Source organism: Ranitomeya variabilis, chromosome 1 (assembly GCF_051348905.1).
Source record: "Ranitomeya variabilis isolate aRanVar5 chromosome 1, aRanVar5.hap1, whole genome shotgun sequence".
NCBI lineage: Eukaryota > Metazoa > Chordata > Amphibia > Anura > Dendrobatidae > Ranitomeya > Ranitomeya variabilis.
Window position 1 is genome coordinate 243,078,549 of NC_135232.1, and position 22,211 is coordinate 243,100,759.

At 48.2% G+C, this 22,211-nt stretch overlaps 1 protein-coding gene across 22 annotated transcripts in view; it reads right to left on the reverse strand.

The window, feature by feature from the left end:
• RIMBP2 (RIMS binding protein 2) overlaps positions 1-22,211 on the reverse strand; it is an 817,544-nt gene that overhangs the window by 244,635 nt on the left and 550,698 nt on the right. For all 22 annotated transcript variants that reach the window (XR_013223594.1, XM_077293289.1, XM_077293285.1 and 19 more), the window contains one exon: positions 212-316. Coding sequence is in view for 21 of the 22 variants with exons in the window: in XM_077293289.1 (XP_077149404.1) it covers positions 212-316 (105 nt within the window). In the remaining variant the exon portion in view is untranslated. The remainder of the gene's footprint in view (positions 1-211; positions 317-22,211) is intronic.

Here is a 22,211-nt window from a genome sequence, read left to right on the forward strand (position 1 = left end):
TTCATGCCAGGTGTCTATAGTACTTCATTTAGCCCCATTGCCTTGTTCTTATTTGATTGGTTTATTGCAAACAGCAGAAAGTTTGTCATTTTTGCAATGCGAGTTGAATGATGTTGATTGCAACTGTAATTTCAGTATCGGATTTTCTAGATTTAGGTGAATAGGTTTTAATTAACTTGAAAAGTGAGCTGCAACAGAATTGACCTCTTACCTTTTGTAGAAGCTCAATCTCCTGCTGTTTTGCATTGAGAACGGCCAAGGCTTGCTCATGCTCTAATTCCAGCTGTTGCCGCCGCTCAGCAGCCTCTCGCATATGCTGTTTGGATGAACACATAACATCAATTCATGCATCAATCTAATCGTCCTAAATATAAGAAGTAAAAAATATAAACTGTAGCAACCAGTGCAATACACAAAGGTCTCAGGATATGGCAAGTTTTTTAAAAAAATACCTTTAGAACACCTTGGATAGTCCAAAAAAAGCAGTGAAAGGGGTGATCAAACCATTAACGAAAAAAAAAGACAAACATCCAAAATGCAGTGATCATGCTCTAAACTCTACATGATGTTGGGAGGGAAGATGCAGAAGGGATGGTATACTTTATATTGTTTGTGCAGGTTTGGCACAAAAGTCTGCAGTTACTCTGTACGGCAAGCGATGTGAAGATTCTCCGGTTCTGGGATAGGCCAATCATGTGACCACAGGTAGGCGATATGAATACTCCCACCCACATTCTGACTAGATGTGCGCAGCTGCCCCCGTGCAGTCGGAACAAAGCAGGAAGTATGTACACCACATACTTGTGGTCGGATGACCGCCTGGTCTTTCCTCCGGCACTGGAGAATCTTAACATCAGGCGCGAGGTGCGCTGGGCAGATTCACAAGTCTGCAATCACATTGAAAGACTACAGACTTTTGTGCCAAACCTGAACAACTCCTTTAATAAAACACTGGCACTGTCATCTGGTGCACAATCTGGTTTATACAGGGTGGAAAAACGCGATCTGTGCAACCAATAACAGTTGGCACGGTTCTGGAACCATTTTGTGGCAAAACAATCTTGGTTTAACGCTATAGGATAACAGAGTGAATTTAAAATTAGTTTTTTCATTTTTTTTGCAAATCTAAAAACCTGTCCTTGAAATTGTGACTCTCCAATACTGTTTAGGCAAAAGATTAGCTGATCTTAGCTAACAAGTCATGGAACATTAGGTCATATTTATTTTTGCAAGAAACCAACCATCAAAACTATAGAGTAAACCATAAAAGTCCGGACAAGGATATAAAATTTAAAGTATATATCTTTATTAACAACAGTTGTACAAAAAAGTAGATTGGGTGCACATATCAGGACAAAAAATGCAAAATGAAAAATAAAAAATGACAAAGTAATCAATGATGTAGATGGTGGACCAAAATATAAAACCAACAATGCATTAGGCCACAATTAATGTAAATGGGCACCTAAAAAGGATATTAGAGATCTCCATCAAAAAAGTGAAAAAGTGCATAAATGAAGAAACCGCATGTGGTCCCATTAATAAATGGATAAAGGGGACGGAAACATATATCCTTTATAGAATCAAAGTGCAGTAGTGGCAGAAATTAATTTGGCAACCAGAACTTCCATGTAAAATTTAATGTTCAAAATGCAATGTGCAAAAAAGTATATATTGGAGATCCGTACTTTAAAGGGCCACTGTCACCCCCTCCAGCCGTTCTAAACTAAAAGAGCCACCTTGTGCAGCAGTAATGCTGCAGTCTAACAAGGTGGCTCTTTTAGTTTTTGATTCAGTTATTACCTCAATAAAGCGTTTTAAAAATTGGCCACAAGTACCAGATTTTGTACCTGGAGGCGGTCCAAAGCCTCCTCTATGAATCTCCCAACTGCCGTCACTCTTCTCTTCTGCGGCGCTGGTCGCCGCCCCCTGAGCGCTGTTTCTTCTTAAATCCGGCGCCTGCGCTGTGCGTGCCTGCCTGGGGCCTGCGCAGTCTTCATTGTCCGTCACAGCTCAGATGCAGGGTGCCTGACTGCGCCTGTGCGGGCAGTGCGGCCACCCTGTTGCTGAATCCCCGCCCCGCACTGTGTTATTCATTATGCACAGTGCGGGGCTGGGGTTCCTGGGCATGCGCAGTGCGCTGTTTAGACGCTCCCCAGCTCAGACGCTCCCCAGCTCAGATGCTCCCCAGCTCAGACGCTCCCCCAGCTCAGACGCTCCCCCAGCTCAGATGCTCCCCAGCTCAGACGCTCTCCCAGCTCCCCTGCCTTCCCGGGAACCCCAGCCCCGCACTGTGCATAATGAATAACACAGTGCGGGGCGGGGATTCAGCAACAGGGTGGCCGCACTGCCCGCACAGGCGCAGTCAGGCACCCTGCATCTGAGCTGTGACTGACAATGAAGACTGCGCAGGCCCCAGGCAGGCACGCACAGCGCAGGCGCCGGATTTAAGAAGAAACAGCGCTCAGGGGGCGGCGACCAGCGCCGCAGAAGAGAAGAGTGACGGCCGTTGGGAGATTCATAGAGGACGATTCGGACCGCCTCCAGGTACAAAATCTGGTATTGTGGCCAATTTTTAAAACGCTTTATTGAGGTAATAACTGAATCAAAAACTAAAAGAGCCACCTTGTTAGACTGCAGCATTACTGCTGCACAAGGTGGCTCTTTTAGTTTAGAACGGCTGGAGGGGGTGACAGTGGCTCTTTAAGGTGCCACAAGGTCCTAATAAGGCGCACACCCCAACGCGCGTTTCGGAATAAAATTCCTTTGTCACGGGGTGGCATTTTGTAAAATTGAGGGGTTTATATATTGCAGCATGTATGCGGCCGATATCAGTGACCTGGGTGTGGTATGGTGCATGAGCAGCCAGGAAGACCCCGTCCCCGCATCACGTGACCAGACGCACGGGAACTGAGAAGTACTTGGCACTGCCAAGGCCACAGAGACGCGAGAGGCAATGACGTCAGGCCACTAACGGCACATGCGCACAACCCAGTACGCTTAATATGGGCGGTGGAGCAGTGACAAACAATTCTAATCATGAGAGGCTGGCAAATATATCCGGAGAATAGACCACTTTGAAGTGAATCAGTACCATCACATGTCAATAAGGGGATGATTAAAATGAGAACCAGAGAAGAGAGCCAGAGATCAACTATGGACACAAAGTAAAATGTGGTCAGTGCAACAGGAAGTACAGGATGTGTAGCCAATTTCTATATGTACTATATACAAAATGGTGTGCAAAAATAACAAAGAACCAAAATTATTTAGAATACATCAATAATCATTCAGTGATTGGAAAATTATAGATTATTATAAATAACCATAAAGCAAAAATCAATAAAAATTAATAAAAACACAATAAATAATGGATCAATTATATATATATATATATATATATATATATATATATATATATATACACACACAGTATGAAAGAGCATTTCAATAAACCCACATATCTATGGGACAAAAAGGGTTACAAAAAAGTGCTAAAAAATGTAAAAATAAATAAATTAAATATTGCTCCATTTAGTGCATTAGATAGTGAAAGTGACATTATATATTCTTTTATTTTCAAAAAAGGGGGATCCAAAGGTCAATCGGACCACAATAGTCCTTCACATCCACAAATAAGAGTCGCTTCCCCAGATGTTCCAGAAGAGCATGTTTATAGAAAAAAAATGCTCTCCGAAGCAAAACCACCAGAATGGATACTAAGGTGGCACAACTACTCCGATGTAGAATCCTCGAGCCACGATCAAATCAAGTAAAATAACTATCCTAAAATCAAGAAAAAAATTTTAACAATTAAAAACATAGCTGGAAGTCATAAGAAGAAATATAAAAATATACGGTTAAAATTCACACTGATTTTACAAAAATTAAAATAAGATAAAATAAATAAAATAATGGTTTACAAAAAGGGAGCGAAGCGTAAGTTTTCATTTAAATCATGTGGGGAGACAGTGTCTAGCGTTCATATTCTTCTGGCCTCCATTCTCGCCAGGGGTACAGTAATCTTCCCACCCCTTTCGTTTGGCTCAATCAAGCCGATACCAATTACTTTCAATAGTGAAACATCACAATTGTGATGAATTGTAATGTGTTTTGGAATCGTTTTTAGTAAAGAAACATCTGCGATTTCCCTAGTGGCCTGTATTCCCAGGACATGCTCACGGGTACAGACTTTTAGCTGGCGAGTGGTTAACCCCACATTTATAAGGGAACATGGACAAGTTGCATAGTAAATTACAGCCTTGGAGGTGCAAGTTATAGTGTGTTTAATTTTATATGTGGTTGTTCCCTTAGAATTAGGCTGGTTTCACACATCAGGTTTTTTGTTTCAGGCAAATTCCGGCTCTTCCGCCAAAAAACGGAATTGAAAACCGGAGAAACCGGATCCGGCTTTTCCCCCGTTGAATATTATTGGCGCCGGATGGCCCAGCGTTCCTTCCGGTGTGATGCCGGATCCGGCGTCGAGTCGATTCCGGCGTCTGGAAAAAACGTCTACTGTAACGTTTTTTGTCTCCGGCGAAAAAGTCGGAAAGGCCGCATCCGGCCTTTCCGGCTTTTTGCAACAATGCATGTCTATGGACGCCGGAAAGCGCCGGATCCGGAAAAAGTCGGATCCGGCGGCCGTATCCGGCTTTTTACACTGAGCATGCTCAAAAACCTATGGTCAGCCCCCTGGACTATATGTAAAGCAGGGCCATGAGGCCTTCATCCATTTCCAGCCAAAAAGCAGAAGAGCCAACACCCTGCCACACCCTGCCAAGACGGAAGGAGCCAGAAACCTGCCAGAGAGCCTGAATCCTGCCAGAGAGCCGAGAGCCTGCCAGAGGGCCGAGAGCCTGCCACAGAGCCGAGAGCCTGCCACAGAGCCTGCCAGAGAGCCGAGAGCCTGCCACAGAGCCAAGAGCCTGCCACAGAGCCTGCCAGAGAGCCGAGAGCCTGCCACAGAGCCGAGAGCCTGCCACAGAGCCTGCCACAGAGCCGAGAGCCTGCCACAGAGCCGAGAGCCTGCCGCAGAGCCAAGAGCCGAGAGCCTGCCACAGAGCCAAGAGCCTGCCACAGAGCCTGCCAGAGAGCCGAGAGCCTGCCAGAGAGCCGAGAGCCTGCAACAGAGCTGAGAGCCTGCCACAGAGCTGAGAGCCTGCCACAGAGCCGAGAGCCTGCCACAGAACCGAGAGCCTGCCACAGAGCCTGCCAGAGAGCCGAGAGCCTGCCACAGAGCCGAGAGCCTGCCACAGAGCCGAGAGCCTGCCACAGAGCCTGCCAGAGGGCCGAGAGCCTGCCACAGAGCCGAGAGCCTGCCACAGAGCCGAGAGCTGAGAGCCTGCCACAGAGCCGAGAGCCTGCCACAGAGCCAGCCACAGAGCCGAGAGCCTGCCACAGAGCCGAGAGCCTGCCACAGAGCCTGCTACAGAGCCTGCCACAGAGCCGAGAGCCTGCCAGAGAGTCGAGAGCCTGCCAGAGAGCCGAGAGCCTGCCACAGAGCCGAGAGCCTGCCACAGAGCCGAGAGCCTGCCACAGAGCCTGCCAGAGAGTCGAGAGCCTGCCACAGAGCCGAGAGCCTGCCACAGAGCCGAGAGCCGAGAGCCTGCCACAGAGCCAAGAGCCTGCCACAGAGCCTGCCAGAGAGCCAAGAGCCTGCCACAGAGCCGAGAGCCTGCCAGAGAGCCGAGAGCCTGCAACAGAGCTGAGAGCCTGCCACAGAGCCGAGAGCCGAGAGCCTGCCACAGAGCCGAGAGCCGAGAGCCTGCCACAGAGCCGAGAGCCTGCCACAGAGCCGAGAGCCTGCCACAGAGCCTGCCAGAGAGCCGAGAGCCTGCCACAGAGCCGAGAGCCTGACACAGAGCCGAGAGCCTGCCACAGAGCCTGCCAGAGAGCCGAGAGCCTGCCACAGAGCCGAGAGCTGAGAGCCTGCCACAGAGCCGAGAGCCTGCCACAGAGCCTGCCACAGAGCCGAGAGCCTGCCAGAGGGCCGAGAGCCTGCCACAGAGCCGAGACCCTGCCACAGAGCCTGCCAGAGAGCCGAGAGCCTGCCAGAGAGCCAAGAGCCTGCCACAGAGCCGAGAGCCTGCCACAGAGCCTGCCAGAGAGCCGAGAGCCTGCCACAGAGCCGAGAGCCTGCCACAGAGCCGAGAGCCTGCCACAGAGCCTGCCAGAGAGCCGAGAGCCTGCCGCAGAGCCGAGAGCCTGCCAGAGAGCCGAGAGCCTGCAACAGAGCCGAGAGCCTGCCACAGAGCCGAGAGCCTGCCACAGAGCCGAGAGCCTGCCACAGAGCCTGCCAGAGAGCAGAGAGCCTGCCACAGAGCAGAGAGCCTGCCACAGAGCCGAGAGCCTGCCACAGAGCCTGCCACAGAGCCGAGAGCCTGCCACAGAGCCGAGAGCCTGCCACAGAGCCTGCCACAGAGCCGAGAGCCTGCCACAGAGCCGAGAGCCTGCCACAGAGCCTGCCAGAGAGCCGAGAGCCTGCCACAGAGCCTGCCACAGAGCCGAGAGCCTGCCACAGAGCCTGCCACAGAGCCGAGAGCCTGCCACAGAGCCTGCCACAGAGCCGAGAGCCTGCCACAGAGCCGAGAGCCTGCCACAGAGCATGCCAGAGAGCCGAGAGCCTGCCACAGAGCCTGCCACAGAGCCGAGAGCCTGCCACAGAGCCTGCCACAGAGCCGAGAGCCTGCCACAGAGCCGAGAGCCTGCCACAGAGCCTGCCACAGAGCCGAGAGCCTGCCACAGAGCCTGCCACAGAGCCGAGAGCCTGCCACAGAGCCTGCCACAGAGCCTGCCACAGAGCCGAGAGCCTGCCACAGAGCCTGCCAGAGAGCCAAGAGCCTGCCACAGAGCCGAGAGCCTGCCAGAGAGCCGAGAGCCTGCAACAGAGCTGAGAGCCTGCCACAGAGCCGAGAGCCTGCCACAGAGCCGAGAGCCTGCCACAGAGCCTGCCACAGAGCCGAGAGCCTGCCACAGAGCCGAGAGCCTGCCACAGAGCCTGCCAGAGAGCCGAGAGCCTGCCACAGAGCCGAGAGCTGAGAGCCTGCCACAGAGCCGAGAGCCTGCCACAGAGCCTGCCATAGAGCCGAGAGCCTGCCACAGAGCAGAGAGCCTGCCACAGAGCCTGCCACAGAGCCTGCCACAGAGCCGAGAGCCTGCCACAGAGCAGAGAGCCTGACACACAGCAGAGAGCCTGCCAGAGAGCCGAGAGCCTGCCAGAGAGCCGAGAGCCTGCCACAGAGCCGAGAGCCTGCCACAGAGCCGAGAGCCTGCCCCAGAGCCTGAGGCCTGCAGTCATGTCTTCAGGGAGCCCTCCTCCTCCTCCTCGTCAACGCACAGAGGTAAATATGAACATAAGTTCTCTTGCTCCATCGTTGGTGAGTGTGTGTGTGAGTGTGTGTGTGAGTGTGTGTGTGAGTGTGTGTGAATCTATAATGTATTTTTTTATCTTTCATTGTAGGAAGCTGATGAAGCTGACTCCCCAGTAGAAGAGGTGCTCCCCGAAGAAGAGGGAAGGGGTGGAGAAACACACGGAGAGGGGTCACAATTGGTATGTATCTGTCATGTATTGCGGAAACACACCCTACACTACACACAAAACATAAAACGAGATACTTACAACTAGTGTTGAGCGATACCGTCCGATACTTGAAAGTATCGGTATCGGAAAGTATCGGCCGATACCGGCAAAGTATCGGATCCAATCCGATACCGATACTAGATACCAATACAAGTCAATGGGACTCAAGTATCGGACGGTATCCCTGATGGTTCCCAGGGTCTGAAGGAGAAGAAACTCTCCTTCAGGCCCTGGGATCCATATTAATGTGTAAAAGAAAGAATTAAAATAAAAAATATTGCTATACTCACCTCTCCGACGCAGCCTGGACCTCACCGAGGGAACCGGCAGCGTTCTTTGCTTAAAATTCGCGCGTTTACTTCCTTACGTGAAGTCCCGGCTTGTGATTGGTCGCGTGCCGCCCATGTGGCCACGACGCGACCAATCACAGCAAGCCGTGACGTAATTTCAGGTCCTTCAGGATTTTAAAATTACGTTCTGGCTTGTGATTGGTCGCGTCGCGGCCACATGGGCGACGCGACCAATCACAAGCCGTGACGTCACGGGAGGCTGGACACGCGCGCATTTTAAAATGCACGCGTGTCCAGCCTCCCGTGACGTCATGGCTTGTGATTGGTCGCGTCGCCCATGTGGCCGCGACGCGACCAATCACAAGCCAGAACGTAATTTTAAAATCCTGAAGGACCTGAAATTACGTCACGGCTTGCTGTGATTGGTCGCGTCGCGGCCACATGGGCGGCACGCGACCAATCACAAGCCGGGACTTCACGTAAGGAAGTAAACGCGCGAATTTTAAGCAAAGAACGCTGCCGGTTCCCTCGGTGAGGTCCAGGCTGCGTCGGAGAGGTGAGTATAGCAATATTTTTTATTTTAATTCTCTCTTTTACACATTATTACATTAATGTTGTTTCGATACCGATACCACAAAAGTATCGGATCTCGGTATCGGAATTCCGATACCCGCAAGTATCGGCCGATACCCGATACTTGCGGTATCGGAATGCTCAACACTACTTACAACAAAACACATAGAAACTGATACTTTCAAACCTCACACAACACATACAAAACTTATTATAGATTTCACATGGCACACAACACATAGAATGGCTACCAACAAGCACATAATTTTTTTTATTTTTCTTCTAGAGTTCGGAATCTGCTGCCCAAGCAAGAGGTCCTTCCATTGGCTCCCAGGGTCGTCGGCGTGAATCTCGTGGCGGCCGTCGCTGTGTAGGTTTTTATTTTTATTTTTTTTGGAGGAGGTTAGCAATGTTTCAAATTTTGTGTTAATTTTTTTTTCTCCTCTTTTCAAACAGGTTTCACGGTGTGCTCCTGATTCTGACGGTGAGGAGGTCGGTCTTGATATTGACCTCCTCATCGATCTTATCCGAGACAGGGAGCCGCTGTGGAACATGGCTGACCGCCGCCATGCTGATCTGTCAGTGACCCGTCGACTCTGGGAGCAAATCTGCCACGAACTGATACCGAGGTGGGAGGACCTTGATGTTTGGGCCCAGATTCAAGAACGTAAGTATCCTCAGTTCAGTGTTGGTGATGCATTCTAAAATGCTGTTTCTAACCAAGTTGTCTTTCTCCTTTTTTAACAGGTGAGCAGATTGTGAAAAGGTGGCGGTCGATCAGGGATCGCTTTAAGAAGGAGTTCAACCAAGAGATGCGGGCCCCAAGTGGATCTGGAGGACGCAGGAGCACGTACAAATATGCAAGGGCCCTGTCGTTCCTCAGGTCAACGATGGTCACCCGAAGGTAAATATTACCCACCACATGCACTAATGTTTTACATGTCTAAACCTCTTTTGCTCTTTCAGCCAGGGCCATGCAATGACAGTATATTAATATTTTGCTTTTCTCTTTTTTTCCACAGTACCGTCGGGAGCACTCGGGAGCCTGCAGCACAGTTGAACCCTTCTGGGACGCCACCGAGGGACACTTTGACAGTGAGGAACCCTCTGCACCTTCCCCTTCTGCACCTTCCCCCTCTGCACCTTCCCACTCTGCACCTTCCCACTCTGCACCTTCCCACTCTGCACCTTCCCAATCTACTGATCCCTCTTTCCCATCCACGAGCGCTGGAGCATCCTGGCCGGTTCCATTGCATGTAGCTGCTGGTGAGGACATAGCGTTTCCTGTACCCCACCCCTCTGCTGCAGCCACCTCTAGTACACCTGTAGCATCGGGGCGTTTTCGGCAGAGGGGTCAGGTACATAGTTATGCTCCCGAGTTCTTGCACCTGAACGCATCGTTCCAGAACTGTCTGAAAGTTTTGTCCGAGCAAATGGCTGCAGGTTTCAATTTCATAAATAAAAGTATGCTCGAGATGCATACACTTCTGGTAACGATGCGTTCAGAGGCAAGACAGTCACCGAACAACACTTTTTTTCAGTCGGTCCTTGAGCAAATGGAGACGCTATCTACTTCTCAGCAGATGCAAGTAATGGAATCCTGCCAGTCTACTCTAGCGCTCATTGCCTCTAGAGCAGATAGTCTTTCCAACCATCCTCCAACTGCCCCCCCTTCCTCAACTGTCCATCACTACAGCCAGTACCATCCTCCTGACCCGTACCGCCAAACTGACCGTGCCCCATCCCGCCCACCTCACCATCATCCACATCGTGCCCCGTCCCAACATCCACAACAATTACAGCGTTCCCGTGCCCCTTCCCACCAGCCACACTACCAGCCCCGTGCCCCTTCCCACCATCCACACTACCAGCCTCCCGCCCGTGCCCCTTCCCACCCATATGATGATCCCGACCCATACAACTTCCCATCTACTTCATCCTTGCCTCCTCTCCCTGCCCACTTCCAACAGCCTCTATCACCCTCTTCCAAAACATCTTCTCCACACATCACTCATTCTGCCTCCCAATCCTCACAAAACATTACCTACACCCCTCCATCCTACCAAATTCCTAACCCCAATCCCACTTTCTTGTCCACCCGCTCAATAGCTTTCTCCACTCCTTCACCCCTAACTATAGAACATTCCTCACCACCACCACATTCCTCTCTCCACACTCCCACTGTCGAAGTGTCACTATCCGACAGTCCCTCCGACAGAATCTCCACCCCGACGTATGAAAACATTTAGTTACCTGTATGTTTTTTTGGTTGTTTAATAATGTTAATAAAACTTTTTGGTTGAAAACTATCTTGTATTTATTCATTAGGGACAAATAACACTTTTGTTAAACAAGGTTTATTGGTAACAGCTAAAGTACTTTGGGTACAACCCAAACAGATGCACATCTTGGTTAAAAATTAAAATCAAACAGGTACCCAACAGTGCTAAAAGGAAAACCCAAACAGGTACACAACATGGGTAAAAGGTAAAAACCAAACAGGTACACAAAATGGGTAAAAAGTAAAAAACAAACTGGTACACAACATGGGTAAAGGTTACAGTTATAAATAGGTACATATAAAGTGTTCAAACTCTCTCATCCTGCCAGTGTATTCTTCCTTGGGGTGAAATAAAATATTCTGCAAAGTGATCCCGTATTCTGGAAACTGTGGCAGAACTTCTGTATGTTTGGTTGCTATAATCCATCAAGGTGGTCCTCAATGGAAAGCTGTTCCTTGGATATAACATAATTGTGTAGGACAACACACGCTTTCACCACCTCATCCACAGTGTCTGTCTTCAAGTTAATGGATGTGAGTAGAACTCTCCATTTGGCGGTTAGGATCCCAAACGCACACTCCACCATTCTCCTTGCACGTGTGAGTCTGTAGTTGAAAATTCTTTTAGTATTGGTTAAACCACGGCTGGAGTAAGGTTTCAAAAGATGCTCGGAAAGCTGAAAAGCTTCATCCCCAACACATACAAATGGCATTGGTGGCTCAGAGGTTTGAGGCAGTGGTCTTGGGGGGGGGAATTGAAAGGTTTGTCCATATAAATGCCGCCCCATAGAAGACAGTTTGAAAACTTGCGAATCATTAGAACAGCCATACGCCCCAATATCCACCGCTACAAATTTGTAATCCGCATCAGCAATGGCCATCAGCACTATGGAAAAGTACTTCTTGTTTTTGAAATACTGAGATCCAGAACCAGCCGGTTTCACGATACGGATGTGTTTCCCGTCCACCGCACCCAAGCAATTGGGAAACTGGCACACTTCCAGGAATCTGTCAGCTACTTCCAACCATGTCTGCATTGTGGGATGTGGAATGTATTCTTCATGCAGAGAGTCCCACAGTGCACGGCAAGTGTGCCTCACTATTCCTGATATGGTTGAAATGCCCAGTCTGAACTGAAAATGTAGTGAAGACAGGGATTCACCAGTTGCTAGGAATCTGTGGACAAAAGCAAGGCTGTAATTACTGTAAATTCCAAATATCAACGAAAGTGCCCTACAAGAGTTGATTCAAAAAGAATGCTTACCGAAGAGTGACCATCAGACGCTCAGCTGGGGTAATGGAGAATCGGCAATAGGTTTCACTCCTTCTTATCAGATGTTCAACCCGCTCCACCAATATATCAAAGTTCTCCACTTTCATCTGAACATAGCTGAAAAACTTGTCAGGGTCACCTCGAAGCTCCATATAAAAAGTGGAAAAGACTCCCCGGGTCATTCTCTGTGCCGTGATGGGGTGGATCCACAAACGGAGTCGTCGCAGACGCATGACACGCTGTCTCTCTCGCTCTTTCTCAATAACAATTGCTTTCAATCGATTCGCCTCTGTGATGAAATCCACGTTGTTCTGCAGAATCTTTGCAATAATGCCGTCCATCTTGCTCTCTATCTTGCTCCTCTCCAACCCGTCACAGATGTTAGGAACACTGTATATATAGTTTTAAGCTGGACAATCAACGTTTTAACCTTTCAGGGGGCATTTTTAACAGCCGGATCCGTAAAAAAACGGAAAGAAAACCGGACGAACTGGATGAGATGGATCAGGTTTTTCGCCGGATCCGTCTCATCCGGTTGCCATCCGGTTTCCTAAAAAAAAACGGATCCGGTGATGCGGCGCGACGCCGGAACCGGCATCCGGCAAAAAACCTGATGTGTGAAAGCAGCCTTAGAGAAGTTTTGGGCCTTCAGAATGTTGGGACAAGCCACATATTTACCACATGGTTTGCAACCCATTGATGGTTTAGGATGAGACAGAAAAGATGAAGGGGCAGTGCTATATGTATAATGGCTTTTTATAAGTTGGTCCCCCAGATTATTTGATCTCCTGTACGTGATGTTTGGTTCCTTCCCATTATATTGACATAGAATTGGGTCTGATTGTAGGATTGACCAGGATTTGGCCATGTAAAATCGCATCAAATCGGTTTGGCCATGATGTTGTGTAATAAACCTGACTGGTTGATTGGAAGTAGATGGTTTAACGGAGTATAAAGCTTGATGTCGAGTGGTATGCTTAGCTCGGTTATGCGCTCTTTTGAGTGTTTACTATATCCCCTAGTGAGGAATCTCCTTTATAAATCATCAGCTTGTTTCTTAAAGTCAGCTTCATTAGAACAAATCCTACGAAGGCGCAAAAATTGGCCTATAGGGATAGAGCATTCCATAGCTTGGGGTGTGCCGAAGTCGCATGTAGTAGTGAATTCGCTGAAGTTGTCTTTCAAAAAAGATCAGTTTGTAGGCAGTTATCCTCTCTCCTCCCAATGCTCACATTAAGAAATTATATAAAATTTAGATCAAATTGTTAGTCAAGTGTATGTTGTAAGTATTACCATTCAAAAGTGTCATAAAATCTTTGAGGGTTTCATCTGACCCCTGCCAGATTAAATATATATCATCAATGTAGCGTACCCAGATTAGGATACGCTCCGTTGACTGTATTTTTCCAGATAGAACGAGGTCCCTCTCCCAAAGCCCAAGGAATAGGTTAGTGTAGACTGGTGGGAATGAAGCACCCATTGCAGTGCCCTGGAGCTGCAGGTAGAAGGACCCCTTCAATAAGAAAAAAATATGTGATAGTGAGAATTGGAGTAATTGAATCAATTATGTGCACACAATCTACCTTTTAGTACAACTGTTGTTAATAAAGATATTTACTTTAAATTTAATATCTTTGTCAGGACTTTTATGGTTTATTCTATAGTTTTGGTGGTTGGTTTCTTCCTGTAACTAAGTGGTCACCACTTTCTTGATTTAACACTGGGGACAGTTTATTACCTCTTTTTATCACAAAATATGGTAATTTTATATTTATTATTACACAAATATTGTTCCCTGATGTGCTATAATACTGTTTAGCATATTTATTTTTGGCAGATTTGATGCCAAATATTTCTGGGATGGTCTCATGCATCTGTTACAAATATGGGCGCACTCAGCTTTCTAAAATGGAAATGTGCACAAACGATGATGCTACTAAGGATGAGAAACTGTAAAATGTATTTTCTATGAAGATTCAGTAGGAGGAGAATATGTCAATTGTAAATCTGTAACTGTAAATCTGAAACATGCTGAATACCGTATATACTCGAGTATAAGCCGAGATTTTCAGCCCAAATTTTTGGGCTGAAAGTGCCCCCTCGGCTTATACTCGAGTCACGGTCGGCGGGTGAGGGGGAGAGGGCGCTGAGGCATACTCACCTAGTCCCGGCGCTCCTGGCGCTCCCCCTGCCCGTCCCACGGTCTCCGGGTGCAGCAGCTCTTCCCCTGTACAGCGGTCACGTGGGACCGCTCATTAGAGAAATGAATAGGCTGCTCCACCTCCCATAGGGGCGGAGCTGCATAATTCATTTCTCTAATCAGCGGTGCCGGTGACCGCTGATAGAGGAAGAGGCTGCGGCACCGAAGACCAGCTGTCCGGGGGAAGGAGCGGGACGCCGGGAGCAGGTAAGTATGACATATTCACCTGTCCGCGTTCCATACGCCGGGCGCTGTTTCCATCTTCCCGGCGTCTCTCCGCACTGACTGTGCAGGTCAGAGGGCGCGATGACGCATATAGTGTGCGCGCCGCCCTCTGCCTGATCAGTCAGTGCGGAGAGACGCCGGGACCGGACGCTGAGGAGCTGCAAGCAAGACAGGTGAGTATGTGTTTTATTATTTTTATTGCAGCAGCACAGCTATGGGGCAATAATGGTGCAGAGCACTATATGGCACAGCTATGGGGCAATAATGGTGCAGAGCACTATATGGCACAGCTATGGGGCAATAATGGTGCAGAGCACTATATGGCACAGCTATGGGGCCATAATGAACGGTATGAAGCATCTATTTTTATTTTTGAAATTCACCGGTAGCTGCTGCATTTTCCACCCTAGGCTTATACTCGAGTCAATAAGTTTTCCCAGTTTTTTGTGGCAAAATTAGGGGGGTCGGCTTATACTCGGGTCGGCTTATACTCGAGTATATACGGTATTTTCCCATCTTACAGATTAAAGGTGTTATGCAGACTATTTTTTTTTTGGGGGGGGGGGCTATTAGGGTAAGAACACACCTGCATATACACTCACCGGCCACTTTATTAGGTACACCTGTCCAACTTCTTGTTAACACTTAATTTCTAATCAGCCAATCACATGGCGGCAACTCAGTGCATTTAGGCATGTAGACATGGTCAAGACAATCTCCTGCAGTTCAAACCGAGCATCAGTATGGGGAAGAAAGGTGATTTGAGTGCCTTTGAACGTGGCATGGTTGTTGGTGCCAGAAGGGCTGGTCTGAGTATTTCAGAAACTGCTGATCTACTGGGATTTTCACGCACAACCATCTCTAGGGTTTACAGAGAATGGTCCGAAAAAGAAAAAAAATCCAGTGAGCGGCAGTTCTGTGGGCAGAAATGCCTTGTTGATGCCAGAGGTCAGAGGAGAATGGGCAGACTGGTTCGAGCTGATAGAAAGGCAACAGTGACTCAAATCGCCACCCGTTACAACCAAGGTAGGCCTAAGAGCATCTCTGAACGCACAGTGCGTCGAACTTTGAGGCAGATGGGCTACAGCAGCAGAAGACCACACCGGGTACCACTCCTTTCAGCTAAGAACAGGAAACTGAGGCTACAATTTGTACAAGCTCATCGAAATTGGACAGTAGAAGATTGGAAAAACGTTGCTTGGTCTGATGAGTCTCGATTTCTGCTGCGACATTCGGATGGTAGGGTCAGAATTTGGCGTAAACAACATGAAAGCATGGATCCATCCTGCCTTGTATGGAGCATCTTTGGGATGTGCAGCCGACAAATCTGCGGCAACTGTGTGATGCCATCATGTCAATATGGACCAAAATCTCTGAGGAATGCTTCCAGCACCTTGTTGAATCTATGCCACGAAGAATTGAGGCAGTTCTGAAGGCAAAAGGGGGTCCAACCCGTTACTAGCATGGTGTACCTAATAAAGTGGCCGGTGAGTGTAGTTCTGTTCCACCTCAAAGTGGTCACAAACAACTCCTGCCAGCGATATTTCTGCTTCCTGTGACATCATATCAACAGAGCATGGCCTGCTCTTTCACTGTGTCAATGGGACGTCAATACCAGCATCATGCTGATTGACAGCTGGTTCTCTGCTGCCTAACTGCGGGGATTCAGGTGTCAATCAGCATGACATTGGCAGTGATGTCCGATTGAGAGAGCAGTGCAAAATAGAAAAAGCTAGTCTGCTGACGTGAGGTCAAAGGAAGTTGGAGAATTGCTGCCACAGCCGGAGCAGACCTTCGCAGAGCAGAACAACCAGGTAGTTGTCAATTATCTGCTGGGAAGTTGTTAGTACAATAGCTAAAAAAAAAAGTTGTGCATAACTCCTTTAAAAGCTAAGCTGAGAAACTACTAGCTGCAAAACTGTGCACTCCTATTTTTAGAACAGGAGACTTGTTTTAGTAAACTAGGGTCAATTTCTGGCATGTGTCCACTGGAATTGGGAAAACGTGCTATTATCATATCAAGCATCTTGGTTTATAGAGTGGATTGTATGTGCTTGGATTTTTTGAAGCAAGTCTAGCACAGTAATATGGCAACAAGATACAAACTAAAGCCCCCTATACACTTTAGTCTAATGTCGAATGAACTTGTTTCGACAGGCTCAGCAGACAGCTTAAAGCTTATGGGGCCCCGGAAAATGGATTGTTGGGGAAAGGTGAGGTTGCGGCATGTCCGATTTTGGACTGCCGATTCTTTTGTTTGCCCTCTGACAAGCCAGAGCCAGAAATGTCTGTCAGTGGCGCACTCATAGAGAACTCAGAAGTACTCAGCTGAATGAGCGCTACTGCGTATGGGAGAGACGGCTGAGATATCTGCCAGGCGCACGATCATCCCTTGGAGGGCATGAGAAATAATCACAAAGTTAATATAGTTTTCACATTCGTTTTCATCACAGAGGATACTTTGTAGGATAGAGCCTTGGTAAATACCATTTGCTTTTGCTCCACTCAGGCCGCTGTTGAGATAATTATGGACTAAAATATGAAGACAGGCAGAAACACACCTTTATCTGTGAGTAACCGGAGAGTAATAGGACAATATATGCAAACCGGGAATGCAAGGCTGTGGTTGTAAAAGTGGCTGATTAAAGGCATTATCTGAACACATAATAACCAGCTGACACTCGAAATTGTTGACAGCCCTTGATTAAAACACTTAAAACCAGTGGAAAAGTACACATTTCATGCATGACAAATGTCCTTCCTGTCTCTGTGCATCAGACATCTGTAGCATGACATCCCACGTAATGAGTGTCAGTACATTTAACCCAGTGTGTGTTACCCTGATTTCTTGCAGGGGAGAGAAGTCAAGGGCAACATGCAGAAGAGTATAGTTTAATATGACACACAACTAGTTGCTCCATGTAAGCCAAAATGTACTAAAACATGATTTTAATAGTGGACTCAAGGGACATCTAGACACTTTGCGACATAATGGAGAAATTCATGTGGGCCCAATTGTCAGCCATGAAAACTCAACGGAAACCTAACAATTTGGTACATGAGAGTAGAGCTAGAATTTTTCCTAGTCCTATCATCTAACACCCTTAAAATAATGCACTGAAAATGCTTCCTCTCTGATTTTCCAGAATTGCAGTAAGATTTTAAGAATTGTGGAATCCCATAAAGGAGCATTGTTGAGTATCAATGCTTTTGGGATCTTCAACTTATAACTAGAGATGAGCCACCTCCCTAGTGTTCGGGTTCGGTTCGGTTAGTCGAACAGGGAGATGCTCGACGAACTGTTCGTCGAACGTTCGACAAACACCGTCGAACCCCATTAAAACCAATGGCAGGCAAGCACAAACACATACAAACACATGGAAAACACATAGAAAACACCTTAAAAGGTGTCCAAAAGCTGACAAACTGCTCAGAAGACACAGCAAACACATGGAAAAGTCACAACTACATATAGTCATGCGAAAAGAAAAGAGGTGGAGGAGTAAAAGGAGGAGGAGACACAGATATAGGCATGTTACAAAATAGTAGTTAGGTAAACAGGTGGTGTAGCTTGCTTCATGGGTGGGGTACGCTGCTGAGTAGCACTAAATTCTACTAGGCCCAAAAGGATTTCCCGGGCTAGATGCCATTACAAAATAGTAGTTAGGCAAACAGGCGGTGTAGCTTGCTTCACGGGTGGGGTACGCTGCTGAGTAGCACTAAATTCTATTAGGCCCAAAAGGATTTCCCAGGCTAGATGCCGTTACAAAATAGTAGTTAGGTAAACAGGTGGTGTAGCTTGCTTCATGGGTGGGGTACGCTGCTGAGTAGCACTAAATTCTACTAGGCCCAAAAGGATTTCCAGGGCTAGATGCTGTTACAAAATAGTACTTAGGTAAACAGGCTGTGTAGCTTGCTTCATGGGTGGGGTACGCTGCTGAGTAGCACTAAATTCTACTAGGCCCAAAAGTATTTCCCGGGCTAGATGCCGTTACAAAATAGTAGTTAGGCAAACAGGCGGTGTAGCTTGCTTCATGGGTGGGGTACGCTGCTGAGTAGCACCAAATTCTACTAGGCCCAAAACGATTTCCTGGGCCAGATGCCGTTAAAAATAGTACTTAGGTAAACAGGCGGTGGGTGGCTGGGCTAATCTGCTGACTAGCAGACAATGAAGCTTTGGAGCAGACCTCTGAATCCCAGGCCATAGTATGAGTAAACAACTCTGCAGACGACCCCACCCACCTGGAATTGATGATGGCAACATCATGTAAAACTCAGCAAGGGGACTAAAAAAAAGTCTCAATTTTTTCAAAAAATTCAGCCACAGACACCACTTAAGTGGCATCAATTTTGCCAGAGTTTTTTAAACGGTTGGTGAGGTGATTTTCAAAAATCTTCAAGCTTTTAGTCTCCCCAAGATGACACAGGGGTAGAAAAGTCCTTACGGATCCAGGATTAGTTCATCTTGATGAACGTTAGTCTGTCTACATTGTCACTGGACAGCCGCGTGCGCTTATCTGTCAGCGCACCACCAGCAGCGCTGAATACACGTTCAGAGAGAATGCTGGCTGCGGGGCACGACAAGATCTCCAAGGCGTGGGTGGCAATCTCAGGCCATTTTTCAAGATTGGAAGCCCAAAATGAGCAAGGGTCCAGTTCCACAGTCATGGCATCGATGTTAACTTGGAGACACTCTTGTACATCCTTTCTAGGCGTTGGCTGTGCGTCAGACTTCTTGTCTCCTGTGGCCTTGCAAAGGATGGTCTAAAACAATCTTGAAACGATTGGAAAAAATTGCTGTTACCACCTGATACGATGTTACTGTTACGGTTAGAGTGATGACTCGATAGTCCCACGGTTGGCAAGTTAGAACTCAGAGATTGACTACGTGCACCACTGGTGTTTTGTGGAAAAGCAGATGTTAGATTCTGTAACAGTCTCTGCTGATACTCCTGCATGCGTGAATCCCTTTCTATGGCAGGAATTATTTCGCCAAATTTGCTTTTGTACCGGGGATCTAAGAGTGTGGCAACCCAGTAGTCGGCATTACTTCGGATTCTGACAATCCGAGGGTCATGTTGCAGGTAGTGCAGCAAGAAGGCACTCATGTGTCTTGCGCATCCAGGAGGACCAAGTCCTTGTTGTCTTGGTGGTGGCGAGGTGAGAATCATGCTTCCTTCGTCTGCCCTCTGCCCCCAACCTCGCACAACAGAAATTTGATCAAGGTCTCCCTCATCTGATGAGTCTTCCATGGCCAGCGCCAGTTCGTCCTCCACTTCTTCCTCGCCTCCTGCACCTTCCTCAACAGTTTGGCTGCTACCATGCGCCCTTGGTAATCCCTCTCCCCCAGCCTCCAATGCCAGCCACCTTGGTGCTGCCAACGTTCTTGACCTTGGAGATATGATCCCTTCCGCATACGACTCCTCCTGTTCCTCCTCCTCCTCCTCCTCTTGTTCCACCACCTGACTCCGGACACTGTGTAAGGTGTGCTCCAGCATGTAAATCACAGAAATGGTCATGCTGATAATGGCATCGTCAGCACTAAACATCTTCGTTGCTATTTCAACTGTGCAGAAGGGTGCATAGGTCCCTGATCTGAGACCACTCCTGCAGCGTGATTTGCCCCACCTCTTGATCTCGTTGGCCCAGGCTATACGTCATAACGTATTGCACCAGGGCTCGTCGGTGCTGCCACAGTCGCTGCAACATGTGCAGAGTTGAATTCCACCATGTGGGCACATTGCATTTCAGCCGGTGAACTGGCAGGCCCAACGACTTCTGTAGAGATGCAAGTCGTCGAGCTGCGGGATGCGAATGGCGGAAGTGAGCACACAGCGACCGTGCCCTCTACAGAAGCCCATCTAGTACGGGATAGTGGGATAAAAATTGCTGGACAAACAGGTTCAAAACGTGAGCCATACAAGGCACGTGTGTGACATTGCCCCGGTGAAGGGCCGCACACAGGTTTGCAGCATTGTCGCACACAGCCTTCCCTGGCTGCAGGTTGAGTGGAGACAACCATTGATGGAACTCGGTCTCCAGAGCTGACCACAACTCCTCAACTGTGCGACTTACATTTCACAGACATTTCAATGTAAACACTGCCTGATGCCGTTGAGCCCTGGTGACAGCATAGTGAGGAGGTGTGCAGGATTCCTTCTGCACAGTTACAATGCGGGTGGCATTACCAGACAGGCTTTGGGTGCAGGTGGAGGACCGAGAGGAGGTTGAGGAGGCAGAAGCAGTGGAAGAACTTCTAGACGCAGAGGATCGACGAGCAACTCGTGGGAATGGCAAGACTTGGACAGCAGCCCCTTCTCCTGATGTCGCCGTAGTTACCCAGTGCCCAGTCACCGACATGTAACGCCCCTGTCCATGTCTACTCATCCAAGTGTCTGTGGTGAAATGCACCCTGTCACACACAGAGTTTCTCAAGGAAGCGGTGATGTTGTGTGCGACATGCTGGTGTAGCGCAGTCACAGCTTTCTTTGAGAAGTAGTGGTGACTGGGCGTCTGGTACTGGCACTGCGATGGACATACGGTCTTGAAAATACTCTAGGCGGAAAGGCAGCATTTCTGTAGCCAACAGCTTGCAGATGGAGAAATTCAACCTCTTAGCTTTGTCATAGCTAGGAGGAAATGGTCTTTTACTTGTCCACTTCTGAGGGACTGAGCGCTGGCTGCCGTGCTTAGATGGAGTTGAGTAGGGTGTCTGTTGTGAATTCTGCTTTTGGGCTCCCTCCGGTGGTTGTAGGTGGTAATGCAGTTGCCCCTGAGTTGCAGTCCTGGTCAGGTGTATCTGCTGATTGCAGTTCTGACTGGGGTATTTAGGTGTGCAGGATTCATTAGTCCTTGCCAGTTGTCAATTGTTGTTGGGAGGTGTTTACCTCTGCCTGGTTCCTCCTGCCTTTCTGCCAAATCAGCAAAGATAAGTGTCTGGTTTTTTTTTTCCCTGTGACACACATGCTGTGTGTTTCACAATTCAGTGCTATTCTTTGTGTTTTCTTGTCCAGCTTAGATTGTGTCAGTATTTTCTCAGTCTTGCTGGATTCTCTGGAGTGGCAGATATACATTCCATGTCTTTAGTTAGATTGTGGAACTTTTTGTATTATCTGCTGTGGATATTTTTGGAAGGGTTTTAATACTGACCGCCTAGTAATCTGTCCTATCCTTTCCTATTTAGCTAGAGTGGCCTCTTTTGCTAAATCCTGTTTTCTACCTGCGTGTGTCTAATCTTCTCCTTCTCACAGTCATTATTCGTGGGGGGCTGCCTATCCTTTGGGGGTCTGCTCTGAGGCAAGATAGCATTTCCTATTTCCATCTATAGGGGTATTTAGTCCTCCGGCTGTGTCGAGGTGTCTAGGGTATGTTAGGCACACACCACGGCTACTTCCAGTTGCTGTGTTAGTTCAGGATTTGCGGTCAGTACAGGTTCCACCTACTCCAGAGAAAGTTTCATGCAGCTCCAAGGTCACCGGATCATAACAGGTGTCCCTGGCAAACTGCTGGTCTGTGAGGAAGGTGCAGGCGGAGATGTTATGTTGCCTTGATCAAAATGTGGTGTCGATGTCGGAGAGCGCTCAACACCAGCAGGTGTTTCCACTTGCAAATGTCCTGACGACCTGCCAATCACACTGGCTGTTGCGGGTAAAGAGGTGGAAGGTCTGCATCCAAAACCAACTGCGACTGCTGTCCCCACAGTCACAGAGGATGAAGAGGACATGGATGCACTTGATGGGGCAGACGGTGGTTGACCCGGCCCACTAGGCCGCATTGTAGCACAGTGAGCT